Source organism: Schistocerca serialis, chromosome 4 (assembly GCF_023864345.2).
Source record: "Schistocerca serialis cubense isolate TAMUIC-IGC-003099 chromosome 4, iqSchSeri2.2, whole genome shotgun sequence".
NCBI classification, from domain to species: domain Eukaryota; kingdom Metazoa; phylum Arthropoda; class Insecta; order Orthoptera; family Acrididae; genus Schistocerca; species Schistocerca serialis.
Window position 1 is genome coordinate 470,356,999 of NC_064641.1, and position 15,831 is coordinate 470,372,829.

General features: G+C 43.2%; 1 protein-coding gene across 1 annotated transcript in view; it reads left to right on the forward strand.

Annotated features, from left to right (window-relative positions):
• Positions 1 to 316: 316 nt before the first annotated feature.
• The window catches only part of LOC126474543 (triokinase/FMN cyclase-like), a 176,942-nt gene continuing 161,427 nt past the window's right edge, over positions 317 to 15,831 (forward strand). Inside the window, exon 1 of the mRNA XM_050102016.1 lies at positions 317 to 1,753. Within this exon, the coding sequence (XP_049957973.1) occupies positions 317 to 1,753 (1,437 nt within the window). The remainder of the gene's footprint in view (positions 1,754 to 15,831) is intronic.

The window sequence follows — 15,831 nt, forward strand, 5'->3', positions numbered from 1 at the left end:
TTGCATTTCAGTCTGACTAGAGAAGAAAGAATTTGACGATTTCTGAGTGTGTGGTTAGGCAGAAATCTAAAACAACAGCTGAAATTGATGCGAGTGAAACCAGGAGAAATCTTGTGAAATGAGTGTTACCCCATTTCACCACATTCCACAGAGCGTCGTTTCGCGAAATATGCAGCCTTCTTTGTTCATCAGCGATTGTTTACTGCTCAGCTACGGCACTGTTATTTCGACGTATATCTTTGAAAAAGCACTAAATGCGCACGTGCTCAGTAGGTTTGTTGTGTTGTGTTCGTGATTAATTTCGTGGCCCCGTAATATGAGCTCGAAACAAGTGCATAGCGCACTGATGGGCTTCGTGTCTGTGAATCCCGGGTTAGTCCTCCTCGGAAACGAGCACGTAGTTATGAGAAGAGACCACGCAGGAATAGAAGACAAGGTGAAGCTGCTGTCAGGTGGCGAGGCGGGTCACGATCCTTGGCCCGCCGGGTTTGTGGGCCCCGGAATGCTGACTGCCGCCGTCGTAGGAGCGGGGGGCCCACCGCCCTCTGACGTCATCCTACGCACTATCCGCGAACTCGCGAGGAACAACTCCGCCGGTATCCTCATCATAGTACAGAACTACTCTTCACACCACTACCATTTTGGTATTGCTGCCGAGAGAGCGTTAAATGAAGATTTGAAAGTGAAAATTCTCATTGTCGGAGATGACCTGTTGCCATCGGAAAGATTCAAAGGTCGACGCGGTCTAGCCGGCGCGATCCTCATTCAGAAGATAGCCGGTGCTATGGCGGAAAGGGGTTGCAATCTCGACGAAATCTTTGATTTGTGCCGATCAGTCGCTCTCAGAGATTTGACCACCATCAGTGTCAATCTAGTACGAGAGAGATCAGCCGTTGTCTTAAACGAAGTAGAAATAATGCCTGATCCGAGTATAGGTTTGATTACAAGCCAGTCCCCGGCAGAAGTCGTCGAACTAAACGTCCAGTCGAGCAACTACAGGGAACTGAGAACAACACACCGCCCCTACACGAGCCCAGCGAATGCAGTGCAAATGGTGCTACAGCGCCTGATGAGAATCGAATCGACTTCGTGTGCCACACTGCAGTCTGATCCGTTGGTTGTGCTTATTAACAACCTGGGTAACGATCCGAGACTTGAAGAATATTTGTTTACTTACGAAACAGTTAAGCAACTCGACGAGAAGGGCTATAATGTGCGAAGAGCTTACTGTGGAAGTTTGTTCACGGCGCGCGAAGCGAGCGGGTTCTCTGTAACTGCATTTCGTCTGTCAAACCCGGAGGAGCTAGATTTCTTAGACGCACCTACTTTAGCTCCAGCTTGGCCTCAGAAGTCGCAAACCCTTACCGGAAAGGAAGAACACCTGCTGAAGTTGCTAGAAACTGTAAAGCCGAAGTCCGATGTGGAGATCCAAGAAGAAGATCCTCATTACGAGTGTGGATCCCCAATTCCAGAAAAACTCAGTTCGAAAATACAGGAGGTTTTAAAGTTCGCCGCAAAAACGTTAATAGCGTGTGAGAAGCAGCTGAATCTATTTGACGACTTTGGAGGCGACAAGGACTGCGGAACAAAGATACGAAAGGGATCAGAAGTAGTTGTGAATGGAATCGATAGTGGCGAGATAACGGCTCGCAGTCTGTGCCGTTTGTTTCACACTATTAGTGAAATCGCAGAAAACATTATGGCAGGTGCTTCTGGCGCTCTCTACAGTGCGTTCTTTGAGGCTGTATCAAAGGTAATAAATCTTAAATACTGTTACTTCGTAGTGAGAAAAAGTGCAGAAAGCTGGGATTTATGGTAGTCCTCAAATGTCAAAATCTGTTAATGATGAACTTTTTGAGACGAAAAAAGACTAATATTATCAGACTCGTTACTATAATTTTCTCCATAATAACTTTTTTCTTATATTGTTCATGGTTTCTCTTAATAGAGTTTCAGAATGTATCTTGGTGAAGTCACTATTAGAACATTTTTTTTATATAAAATCTACTTTGGTGGGTAATCGTGGATGTAATAGGTGTAAAAGTTTAAGAAATATTTTATACCTGTTTCTGCGGAATCGTTTGAAGACAAAATGGTTCCTACCAAACTAATACTTTGTTTTCCATTCCTGAGTAAACGGTTAGCAAAACAGCGCACAGCATATCACGAACGTGGAATGCACAGAAGAAAATGTAATTCTGGTGCTTGTGAACAGTGTATACACAAAGAACTGTAGCTGTAGCGTTTCAATTTTTTGCTTTCTACGCTGTTGCCTGGCTGAATGTTAAAACTGCAATTCTCGCATGTGGGTATTTCGCAGTAATTACGATACGTATTGCGAAAATATTAATCCTAACACAGTAGATCGATCAGTTGTTGAAATCAGTATTTGATTTCAAGTACAAATGACGAAATCTTTCACTGTCTGCTCCTGTTCCACTTGGCACAGTGCGTAAAAATATGAACTCCACCTCTTTCGACATGACTTTGTGGAGTCAAGACGAGTTTGCTCTAACCAGTTACATAATATTACTGGCTACTGTGATATCACTTCTTGGTACATAGCACAGTCTATAGGCCTAGTTTGAATTGCATTTCCTTATACTGTAATTTGCTGTTACACTGTCGGTTTATGGACAGAAATTATTTTTTAAATCTCAGCTGTGTTTGAGAAACAAAATACTACCTCTTTTATATTGGCGGGGATGCTAACAAATTCGTCATTCTAGTACTGCTCCAGATTCCGGAGATATTTATGAAGAGAGCGGAAGTGTTGAAGATGAGAGTCCTTCAGTACTGTGTCTTTATTGATTTCTGTTGTTTTTTGTAGTGATGGAGGATCTTTTTGTTTAAACAGCTTCATAGTTCGCTTTGATTTGTTGTAGCCTATCTGAAGCCAAGTGGAAACACTCGTCTGCTGTTGGTAAGTACTGCTGAATATCCTATAGTTGTAATTCTTATTTCCATAATATTTTTTATGTAGGATGGTTTTGAAGTGTATTGTTTGCATGCATTTGAGTTCCTTTCAGCTGAATACTGAACAGATTGTAATAGTGACCCTACCCCATCCACCCTACTTTCTGGGAATATGTCAATCGGTTACGTGATTTTTTGAAATACATGGTAAAAACTCACGTCACACCAGAACTTAGGTATCGCAGTCTTCACTTGATTACACAGCTGCATGTTTTCCGGTATTTTTTTCTTTTTAGTTTGTACTGTGTAGCGTGCTCCCCGTTCACCTGCAGTGCTTTTTTACGATATTCGACTCGTTTTCAAATGTTCAAATGTGTGTGAAATCTTATGGGACTTAACTGCTAAGGTCATCAGTCCCTAAGCTTACACACTACTTAACCTAAATTATCCTAAGGACAAACACACACATCCATGCCCGAGGAAGGACTCGAACTTCCGCCGGGACCAGCCGCACAGTCCATGACTGCAGCGTCCTAGACCGATCGGCTAATCCCGCGCGGCTCTATTCCTTGTTCCTAAAGGTATTTCTTCCAATAACAGACCTAATGTTTCTTGCAGGAATGTGGTGTACTTCCTACCATTAAGATTTCCTTCGATGAAGTAGGGGCTTATAATTCTGTCCTCCAGAATCCCACACCATACATTCACCGACCACGGTTTTTGGTGTGCAACTTGCCGCAGCCAACATAGATTTCAGTTGGCCAATAATGTCTGTTATGCAAATTACCATTTTCATGGTTCGTGAATGTAGCCTCGTCAGTAAATACACTCCTGGAAATTGAAATAAGAACACCGTGAATTCATTGTCCCAGGAAGGGGAAACTTTATTGACACATTCCTGGGGTCAGATACATCACATGATCACACTGACAGAACCACAGGCACATAGACACAGGCAACAGAGCATGCACAATGTCGGCACTAGTACAGTGTATATCCACCTTTCGCAGCAATGCAGACTGTTATTCTCCCATGGAGACGATCGTAGAGATGCTGGATGTAGTCCTGTGGAACGGCTTGCCATGCCATTTCCACCTGGCGCCTCAGTTGGACCAGCGTTCGTGCTGGACGTGCAGACCGCGTGAGACGACGCTTCATCCAGTCCCAAACATGCTCAATGGGGGACAGATCCGGAGATCTTGCTGGCCAGGGTAGTTGACTTACACCTTCTAGAGCACGTTGGGTGGCACGGGATACATGCGGACGTGCATTGTCCTGTTGGAACAGCAAGTTCCCTTGCCGGTCTAGGAATGGTAGAACGATGGGTTCGATGACGGTTTGGATGTACCGTGCACTATTCAGTGTCCCCTCGACGATCACCAGTGGTGTACGGCCAGTGTAGGAGATCGCTCCCCACACCATGATGCCGGGTGTTGGCCCTGTGTGCCTCGGTCGTATGCAGTCCTGATTGTGGCGCTCACCTGCACGGCGCCAAACACGCATACGACCATCATTGGCACCAAGGCAGAAGCGACTCTCATCGCTGAAGACGACACGTCTCCATTCGTCCCTCCATTCACGCCTGTCGCGACACCACTGGAGGCGGGCTGCACGATGTTGGGGCGTGAGCGGAAGACGGCCTAACGGTGTGCGGGACCGTAGCCCAGCTTCATGGAGACGGTTGCGAATGGTCCTCGCCGATACCCCAGGAGCAACAGTGTCCCTAATTTGCTGGGAAGTGGCGGTGCGGTCCCCTACGGCACTGCGTAGGATCCTACGGTCTTGGCGTGCATCCGTGCGTCGCTGCGGTCCGGTCCCAGGTCGACGGGCACGTGCACCTTCCGCCGACCACTGGCGACAACATCGATGTACTGTGGAGACCTCACGCCCCACGTGTTGAGCAATTCGGCGGTACGTCCACCCGGCCTCCCGCATGCCCACTATACGCCCTCGCTCAAAGTCCGTCAACTGCACATACGGTTCATGTCCACGCTGTCGCGGCATGCTACCTGTGTTAAAGACTGCGATGGAGCTCCGTATGCCACGGCAAACTGGCTGACACTGACGGCGGCGGTGCACAAATGCTGCGCAGCTAGCGCCATTCGACAGCCAACACCGCGGTTCCTGGTGTGTCCGCTGTGCCGTGCGTGTGATCATTGCTTGTACAGCCCTCTCGCTGTGTCCGGAGCAAGTATGGTGGGTCTGACACACCGGTGTCAATGTGTTCTTTTTTCCATTTCCAGGAGTGTAAAATCAAATTAATAAATGTGTCATCCCTCTGAATCTGAAGTTGAATCCAGCTGCAGAATTCAATGCGAGACATATAATCCGTACCAGTTAATTCTTGGTGGAGACTGATATGGTAAGGATGATATTTATGGCGATGCAGAACACGAACAATATTACTCTGGCTCATGCCAGATTGCCTTGCGATTTGACGCAAACTAATACAAGGATCTCGAACCACAGTGGCAAGAGTACCAGTTTACGTTTCATCGTTAGTATTTTTTTTTTTTTTTTGCCGGGCATGTTTCCGATGCGTTAAAGATCCAGTTGTTTTCTATTTATCATACACATATTTAAAAGTACGACGTGTAGAGTGAGTACGTTGAGGATATCTTTCAGCATATAAGTCTCTAGCTCTCACTAAATTTCGTTGGCAGTCTCTGTAAATGAAATGCATATCGACTTGTTCTTCGAAGGAATACATCGTTCACATCCACCTGATTCGACGATACTAGTCTTACCGTTCCTATTAATGTTGTATTACCAATCCGTCGGATGGTGTTAACATGTCAATGGCACGTTAAATGGATACGCCGTATTCGGCGAATATTTACTATTTACACGATATACGAGAGATAATTGCCAGAGCATGTGCTTCGGTAAGTGCCGAAGTGATAAGGAATACCACTCAATCCATGATAAGAACATTGCAGCACTGCATTGATACCAATGGCATCACTTCGAACACCTTCTATAAATGGACGTTCATGCCACCTTTGTGACCTTCGTTGACTTTCAAAGACCTCAAAAAACCAACGTCGTATTATGGCCTCTGTTGTCCCATGCAACATTTGTCCCACAAACGTCTCAGCTACTAACATACTGGGTGATCAAAAAGTCAGTATAAATTTGAAAACTTAATAAACCACGGAATAATGTAGATAGAGAGGTAACAATTGACACACATGCTTGGAATGACATGGGGTTTTATTAGAATCACCCCATATTGCTAGACGCGTGAAAGATCTCTTGCTAGCGTCGTTTGAGGTGATCGTGTGCTCAGCCACCACTTTCGTCATGCTTGGCCTCCCAGGTCCCCAGACCTCAGTCCGTGCGATTATTGGCTTTGGGGTTACCCGAAGTCGCAAGTGTCTCGTGATCGTCTGACATCTCTAGGGATGCTGAAAGACAACATCCGACACCAATGCCTCACCATAACTCCGGACATGCTTTACAGTGCTGTTCACAACATTATTCCTTGACTACAGCTATTGTTCAGGAATGGTGGTGGACATATTGAGCGTGTCCTGTAAAGAACATCATCTTTGCTTTGTCTTACTTTGTTATGCTAATTATTGCTATTCTGATCAGATGAAGCGCCATCTGTCGGACATTTTTTTGGTTCTAATAAAACCCCACGTCATTCCAAGTATGTGTGTCAATTTGTACCTCTCTATCTACATTATTCCGTGATTTATTCAGTTTTCGAATTTATACTGACTTTTTGCTCACCCGGTACTTTCGGAGTTATTCTAGGTGGTAATAGTTAGTGACTCACTCTGTATATTTGACGTTAAAGCATACTAGCCAGAAAAAGTTTGGAAAAGGTTTTCGCTTTGTGCTGTCATTTTCAAATACTGGGTGAATATAGTCTGGGTGTTCGCAAGCAGAGTTACGCAGTCTGAAGACATATACGCAGTCTCTAACTGTAATGCTTGACTTACTGAGTCACGCCTTTAACAGAAGATTATACCTCTTCGTGCGTATATTAAGACAGAAATTTTAAATTTAAAAATTCGGTCAATAATTGTATGAAATATTGAACATAAAATTTTTGCTTCCTTTGGAAGCCGTTAGATAGGCAACCTGCAAGCGGTTTCGGGGGATAATTCACTGGGTTACTTGTGCAGTAGAATAGATATGTGTAAAATGATTTTTATGTTTCTATCTGAAATATCATGGCAACGGCTTTGCCGCAGTGGATACACCAGTTCCCGTGAGCTCACCGAAGTTAAACGCTGTCAGGCGTGGTCGGCACTTGGATGGGTGACCATCCAGGCCACCCTGCGCTGTTGCCATTTTTCGGGGTGCACTCAGCCTCGTGATGCCAATTGAGGAGCTAGTCGTTCGAATAGTAGCGGCTTCGGTCAAGGATACCATCATAACGACCGGGAGAGCGGTGTGCTGAGCCCACGCCCCTCCTATCCGCATCCTCTACTGAGGATGACACGGCGGTCGGATGGTCCCGGTAGGCCACTCGTGGCCTGAAGACGGAGTGCTTTTTTTAAATCTGAAATATGCACTTTATTCGCCAGATTTTTTTTACAAAATAGGTGTTTACAATTTATGACCTTTTTCAAAAAATCCAGTAAGCTATAGATACTAAAACAACAAAACAAGAAGCAGAGTTTACAGGATGGTCAGAAACAGTATGAAAATCTTTTAAAGGTGTCGGCGAGCCGCTTGAATTTGCGCGCGCAACGGCCTGATGCTAAGTTCCAAGCTAATTAACTCGGACTGTTTTAACATGTACCTCACAGAAGGAAGCTTGTGTTCTCTTAACTCAAACATACTTGGTGTTCAGTGTATACCTGTGCCTTACTTTAACATTGTTCTTGAAGTCTGAGGGTATTTAGCCTGTCTTATACATCTTGAACACTAGGTGAAATAGTTTTGTCATGGCTACCACTTCCTAGGATATCAGTGATTCTGATGTAATGTCGCCTGCTCCAGAGACATTGTTTCCGTTTAGGTATTTCAGTGCATTGTGAAATTCTTCTAGAAGTAACGTATCTTCCATCTCATCTTCATCTGTTTCCTCTTCCCTTAATGCTTTCAAGGTTATTTAGTCCCTCTATACACTCCTTCCATCTTTCAGCTTTCTCTTCTTTGCTTCTTACTGATTTTCCATCTGAATTCTTGATATCTTTGAGCTGCTTCTCTTTTCTCCAAAGGCCTCTTTAGTTTTCCTACAGATGGTAGCTATCTTTCCCCTAATTGTATTGGCTTTTATAGATTTGCATTCGTCCTCTTGCTATTCCAGCTTGGCCATTTTGCACTTTGTCAGTCTCATTTTTTCGACGTTTGTATTATCTTTCATCTACTTTATTTGCTTCATTTTTATATTCTCGTTCATCAATCAAATTCATAATCTTCTATGATATCCCAGTTTCATCTTTCATAGCTACCTACTCGCCTTCTACTCTATTCATTTCCTTTGTTTTAGTCAGTCCTTGCTTGATGCTTCCTTTGAAACTCTCAACAAGCTCCAGGTCTCATATCCTTACCTTCCTACCTTCTTGCAGTTTATTCAGCCTTAATCTACAGTTTATAACCAATAAATTATTGTCAGAGTCCACAGGTTACGCTATAAATATCTTACAGTTTAAACATCTATAACAAATATGAAGATTTTAATGCCTCCAGATATCTTCCACGGATACAACGTTCTTTCATGAATCTTAAACGAAGTGTTAGCGGTTATTAAAATATGCTCTGTGCAGGATTTTACTGGACAGATTCCTCTTTCATTCCTTTCCCCATATCTATATCCTCCCACTATTTTTACATCTCGTCCTTGTCCTACTATCGAATTCCAGTTCCCCATCACAATTAAATTTTCCTCTCCCTTAACTATCCGAGTAATTTATTTTATCTCATCGCACATTATTGGACTCTCTTCATCCTTTGTTGTGCTGGTCAACAGTCCTATTTTCTTATTCATTATTAGACCTACTCCTGCATTACCCCTATTTGATTTTGTATTTATAACACTGTACTAACCTGACCAGAAGTCCTGCTCATCCTGCCACCAAACTTCGCTAATTCCCTCTACATCCAACTTCAACCTATCCATTTTTAAATTTTCTAGCGTACCTCCTCGACTGAGTGATCTAAACTTACACTCTTCGACCCATAGAATGTCAATTTTGTTTTTCCTGATGACGACATCCTCCTGGGTAAGCCTACCTGGAGATCCAGGTGGGAGACTATTTTATCTCTGCAATATTTTACCCACGAGCATGCCATCATCATATAAGAAGACGGTAGAGCTGCTTGCTGTCGGAAAACGACTGCAGTTTCCTCTTGCATTTAGCCGTTTGCAGCACTCAGCGCCGGTTTAATTCCCAAAAGACATAAACTGCCATTTGTAGCGCCAAACTTAAGGGATGTCTGAAGCGGCCATGGGCAAAATTTGTATACAGGGTCTATCAAAATTAGTAATGGCAACTGGGATGTGTGAAACTATATGATAATATAAACAAAATCGTTCCAGCGAACGTAGGTCCGCAAACGATCCATGTGAGTTCACTATGAAGTGTTGCCCCAGCTCATACAAATGTATTGGAAATGAAAAGTTTCGATTAAGCTCCCATCTCGCTGAGGTGAAATTTCGCCCCTGGTCTGTCTTAAAAATCGATACAAAAGTACATCAGCACGTTACGTGTTACAATTTACTGTTCTCTCATACCTCTCGAAGGATATGTCCACTCCTTTGGTGGGAAGACTGCACTCGTCTCTGCAGTGATTTGCTAATTTTTTCAAAGAACGACAGATCGTCTCGTTGCTCTTGACAAGAGTAAACATTTCGCTTCTCCAGTTCTCCAATTGTATCAACCGAAGTACTGTACACTTCACTTCTGAAATGACCTCAAACAGAAAAATTCAGAGGAGTGAGGTCAGGTGTCCTCGGAGACCAAGGTACAGGCTGTGCCAGACATATCCATCTTGAACCATATTGGCACGTTAGATGTAGTCTTACATCAACAGTAAAATGTGCCCATGCTCCATCATCCATGTACGACATTCCTCTGCACAAGGTACAGCAGTTCATAGGTAAAATTCGAGGCCAGTTAAATGGAATCAATATAGAAAAGGTTGCATTTTAAATAACTTTTTACCAGTTAGGACAATATGTCACACTGAGGTCAGCGGCTGCTCGTAACCACATATTTACTAATCTTTCAGAACGGCTCATTTGTGGGCTCATGCTTACTGGAATGGAAAGTCTTTGCTTCCACTGTCACTGAAATCGTTTCAAGAGCTCAGGAATTACCTTAAATGGAAATAAATTATTTCTTTCTTTAATATTTAGCAGTGGATTAACCATAGGGAGTACCAACGCATTTCCCGTAAGGCGTACTACCAAGGAGGAGGGGGTACTTTATGCCTAACACAAAAAATTTAAAGAAAACATAAATTTTGTTAATTGTTGTTAATTTTTATTAACAACACCATTTTTCAATGGCACAGAACCTTGAAATATCTTTTTGCACAATTTTAGCAACACTAACGCGTTTTCCATAAAGTACACACAAAGGGGAGAGGTACTTTATGACTACTACAGAAAATCGTAAAAAATACAGATTTCGTTAATTGACGTTGACTTTTATTCACGACATACTTTTTAAGATATATAGGGTCCTGAACTTAAAAATATGTATATGAATCTGCAAAACGACACATTCACTACTATAACTTAAATATTTGGGTTAGGTTTTACTGAAAACTTCAAAACAGTTATGGACTCTGCTATAATAAATTATCAGAAACAACAATTTTTTTCAAAATTTTAAAATGTAAAGTAAGTGAGTCGATCACATAAAGTATCCCAGCCCATTGGCATTACAAGGGTTAAGATTCAGAAATTTCTTTCTTTTACAGAGGAATCTGTGTAGTACTGGAAAATGGAAATCATGTCACATAATTGGGTGGGAGACCCTGTCTCGGGTTAATTGGACCCTTGGTGCAAGTCTTTCAATCTGAACTTGCGTTTCATGAGATGAAATGAGTAGGGCAACACAAACACCCAGGCCCTGAGTCACGAAAATAGCCGACCCATCCAGTAATCAAACCTACCCACCACCCCGCGATCTAAGGTAGCAATGGTAACCGCTATACCACAAGCTGCTGATCTATGTGGTTGTTATGCTATGTCAAATTAAAAAAAAAGGTTTCCAGGATCACTATATTTACATTTATTTTTAAAAGTCTTATCAAGAGCCCAAGGTTCAAATGGTTCAAATGGTTCTGAGCACTATGGGACTTAATATCAGTGGTCATCAGTCCCCTAGAACTTAGAACTACTTAAACCTAACTAACCTAAAGACATCACGCACATCCATGCCCGAGGCAGGATTCGAACCTGCGACCGTAGCGGTCACGCGGTTCTAGACTGAAGCGCCTAGAACCGCACGGCCACACCGGCCGGAAGCCAAAGGAAAAGTAACGACTTGGTTGGGGAAACTGGGGATGAGAGGTTTCGCAAACAATATGCCGTTTGAGTGGAAAACTATTCTCATGTGGTCCTGTATTAGCACAACACAGTCATCTGGTCTGATATTACAAGGCCAGATCAATCACCCACACTATTGTTTCTGCAACTACTGACAAGGCTGTTGCTCCCTTCCAGGAACTTCGTTTGTCTGGCTCTGGTTCTGGACCCTGCAGGGAGACCCATCCTTTGTGACTGCACCTACAGGACGGCTATCTGTATCGTTGAGACATGCAGCCAACCCACCTTGGCGAGGTCCGTGGTTCATATGGATGAAAAATTCTGTGTGGGACATAAAATGTACCTCACACCACACGTGAATGTGCAGGTTCAATATTTTCTGTGAAATTATTTGTATTATAATCCTCCTTTTTAAATACAAATACATCAAGAGTGAAATACTTTAAGCACTCCGTCGTCAGGCCACGAGTGGCCTACCGGGACCATCCGACCGCCGTGTCATCCTCAGTAGAGGATGCGGATAGGAGGGGCGTGGGATCAGCACACAGCTCTCCCGGTCGTTATAATGGTATTCTTGACCGAAGCCGCTACTATTCGGTCGAGTAGCTCCTCAATTGGCATCACGAGTCTGAGTGCGCCCCGAAAAATGGCAACAGCGCATGGCGGCCTGGGTGGTCACCCCTCCAAGTGCCGACTACGCCCGACAGCGCTTAACTTCGGTGATCTCACGGGAACTGGTGTATCCACTGCGGCAAGGCCGTCGCCGAAATACTTCAGGCGTGCCGTAATTGAACCTAAAACTTAAGACCTTGCTTACATCAATATTAAATAGTTCTGTATGGGACACTCTTAGTTCTGTACAGTACTTGTGCAAGTTCTGTCATTATTAATGAAATTTTTGTAGCCTATCAAACTGAAAATATACGTAAATTATACAGTTTCGGAACTTAGTGATTCAATTTCAATTTTTTATTATTTTAATTAAGACAGTGACAGGTCCCATTAAACAAATCTGTAATAATACCTACTGCCTTTTGAATACTCTTCGGTTCATTTGTTATTTTTAAAACTTTTTCAGTTTTGATGTGAACCTTTTGGAATAGGTTTCAAAAGCTTAACATTAACTTCTCCATTTTCAGCTCTACTTTCACGGATTCCATAGAAATGGTGTTTTAAACCTTTATGACTTAACATTTGCACAGTGATAAACTATCCGGGATTTATCAAATCAACATCCACGTCCTCTCCAGCATCAGTTGAGGATGTGTATTCATTTGCAGCATCTGATTCCTCAGAAGAATCAGTATACCTTCTGAATATGTAGCATGCCTGTGAAGGATGAAGTCCTCAGTTGTGACGAGATATTTGGTCATTTGGGACTTTGATGCTGTTCCGACTAGAACATTATGATTGCTGTAAGGCAAAAAATAATAACATGCTTGAAATGAGAAATAGGATTGTCATTAATCCAAATTTTATTCAGAGTCGACTCTTCAGTAAGCACTTCTTTAGAAACATAAAACGTGAATTTTGCTTGAATCTGAGTTTTTGCACTTCCACAAAAATCTTAAGTACAGCTAACACGCCATTTCCTGGATTTTACCTGTTCCCACAAGCTTGTCTTTCTTGTCTTTATTGAACCACAAATAGCATCCTCTGTGACTAAAACGTGAGATGTAGCAAAGAATAACCAATTCCAATCTATTTCTTATACTTTCTGCAGTGCAAACAAATTGGATAATGAGTTCTTCGTTTTAAAATTGGGAATTAAAGACATCTGAACAAATTGTCGATTTGTTAAGGCATAGATGCTTTAGCTTAAGATTAACTATAATATTACGTAAAAACACAAAAAAGAAATATTTGTGTGTTAAATTCTCACTGATAATGACACAAGAAAATGTTTTATCAGTGCTCCAGGCACAAGCTGTAAAAGCTGTTACTTTCTCGTGTGTCCAATGTGCACTCTGAATTTATTCTTGCATAAGACTTTTTTTTACAAAGTCTATCTGTAGCACTCCAGTTTCATGTGATCCATTTTGCTTTCTTGTTTTAAAGGCAAAAGACTGTATGTTTTTAATGAAACAATGGAATTTATATTTATTAATTTGGTTCTCCATTTCTGACTCTATATCAGCAATGGCACCATGAGATTTCCAAGTTTAGTTGCCTGTCAACAGCAATTAATTGTTTCCATTTGACTTCTATATCTTGCAATTAGTCAGCTTCATTATTTAAGCTGGACTGAAGCTTAGAGGGTACAAGTTTTACACTTCATACATGAATTAAACATGTAGGATTCGTTTTTCACATCACTGATAACATTTTAGAATAACATCTTACATGTTCAGTGTCATTTTTCACTACATTTACCTGATAACGTAATTTACCGTGCTATCTACAGGCACACAATTTTTGAAGTGTTTCAGAAACCAAGAAAATACTTTTAAAACAGCTTGCTTCTTGTTCTCAGGATCTTTAACTGATTTTGTGTCCCTTCTGCCAGGTGCTTGACGGCTTATGTCAGTGTTTTTCAAACTTTTAAGGTCCACAGCTCCCTTGACCTGAACATGGACATCAGTGGCTCCTTTCACACATGACATCCTACTCGAAGTTTGGGGTAAATATTGTGCAGGATGGGGCAGCTAGAGGGCAGAATGGTGCGAGCGGGTAGTGGAGGCAAGGTGGGTACCCAGTTGGCTCCAGAGAAAAGCAGCTGCAAATGTGACAAGTTCTTTAAGTGGCCATCTGCTCTTCATGACACACTGGGTCAGTGGCCAACTGGCCTCTGAATTCTGGTGAGCTGACTCCCCGCACATCCCACATTGCTGGCACTGTGCTGAACCCCACTGACGGCCTCGTTACGTATTCAAGCTGTACGGGACTACCGCCAGCAGTGAGTGAACTCGACACTGCTGTGACCACTATGCCTCTGGCGCTGTCTGGTTGCGTCACTGGGAACGGGGATGTACAGCACGATTGATGCCCAGGTGGCAGTGGCGGACGAGTCAGTGTGTACAGAAAATGCAAACCATGCCAATGGTGTGCGAATTCGACACTGCTGTGAGCACTGGTGGTATCAGGTGCCGTCACAGCGGGGAATGCCCAGCGCGGTGAGATGCCCACCTGGCAGTGATGGATGGTTCCTGGTGTGTGCTGCGGGAAGTACTCCACTGCCCCCCCCCCCCCCCCCATCCACACACAGGAGTCAGCTATGCTGCTCGAGATGACCTGGTGTGGTCAACCCTGCTGTGGCACTAAGTCCAAAGAGGAACAGTTCACAGAGCTGCTGCCTTGCCATGGTCTCAAACTGGTGACCTTTGCTGGCAGGTCCATGTGATACCCTCGTCCGGCACATTTTTCTAATTGTTCTATGCTCTTGTTCTGTTCTAGCATTGGCCCATTGCATGAATAGATTAGTTTTTATCTTCTTCCCATGCAATAACAAATGGCTTGTGGATGAGGCTAGTTCTTATATTCTTCTCATGCAATAACCAACACAGGTCCTCCAATAAGTCCGACAGATTTGTCCTTTTGTCCATACTTGTCTCTGGTACTCCAAACTTCGACATATGGCTGTTAACTATTGCTTGTACGACTGACACTGGCTGCTGGTTCCCTCAGCTACTCTCTAGTCTGATGCTCTGCAACCTTCAGACCAGATAACATATGATTATGTGCTTCCTTTAAAATCTTCTCCCTAAACTTCGCTGGTACTACTGTCTGTGGCCCTAACCTTGTTTCCTTGCACAACGGTCCGAAATATGTGCTAAACTGCGACTGTGTCTTGAACTGTTTACAATCGCTGTCAGCGCTTTGTGGTGCCTGACACAAGCCCATGACCTAGAATTTTCACCACTGTTACCTTTCTGCTTAACATATCTGCTATTCTCTGCTTCTTCCCTTGCCTGTGTGCTGCTTTGTACTCAAATTTATGTAAGTCGCAGGGCCCATCTTGTCAGCCTGCGAGACAGATTGTTCAGACCCAATAACCACTTCAAAGTACAGTGGTCGATCACTATTCGACATTTTTCCTGTAATGATAAGATCTAAAACACATGACACCATATCTGAGGCTCAACATTTCCTTCTCCATCATTGAATAGTTTTCTGCCACATTCAGCTGTTTCGGTGCATAGGCTACATGATGTTCTTCACCATTAATCTCCTGGCTTAAAAGATATCCCAAAGCGTGGTTAGATGTGTCACGTCTTGATAGGAACGGGGAATATGATGTAGGTGGTGAACTGGTAAAGATAGCTTCTCAGACTGGTGGCATTAATGTGCATTTCGTGCAACTGTTTCTGCGTCATGATCGGTCTCATCTTAGTGCGGCTGTTAGGCGTGTTAAAATGGCGCTGGGGAGGGTGCTAATGGCAGAGGACACGGGTCACATTTCAGTGGTGCCAGTTGGGTCTATCAGTAGATCGGGTTTCACTAGGCATGGCCTGCAC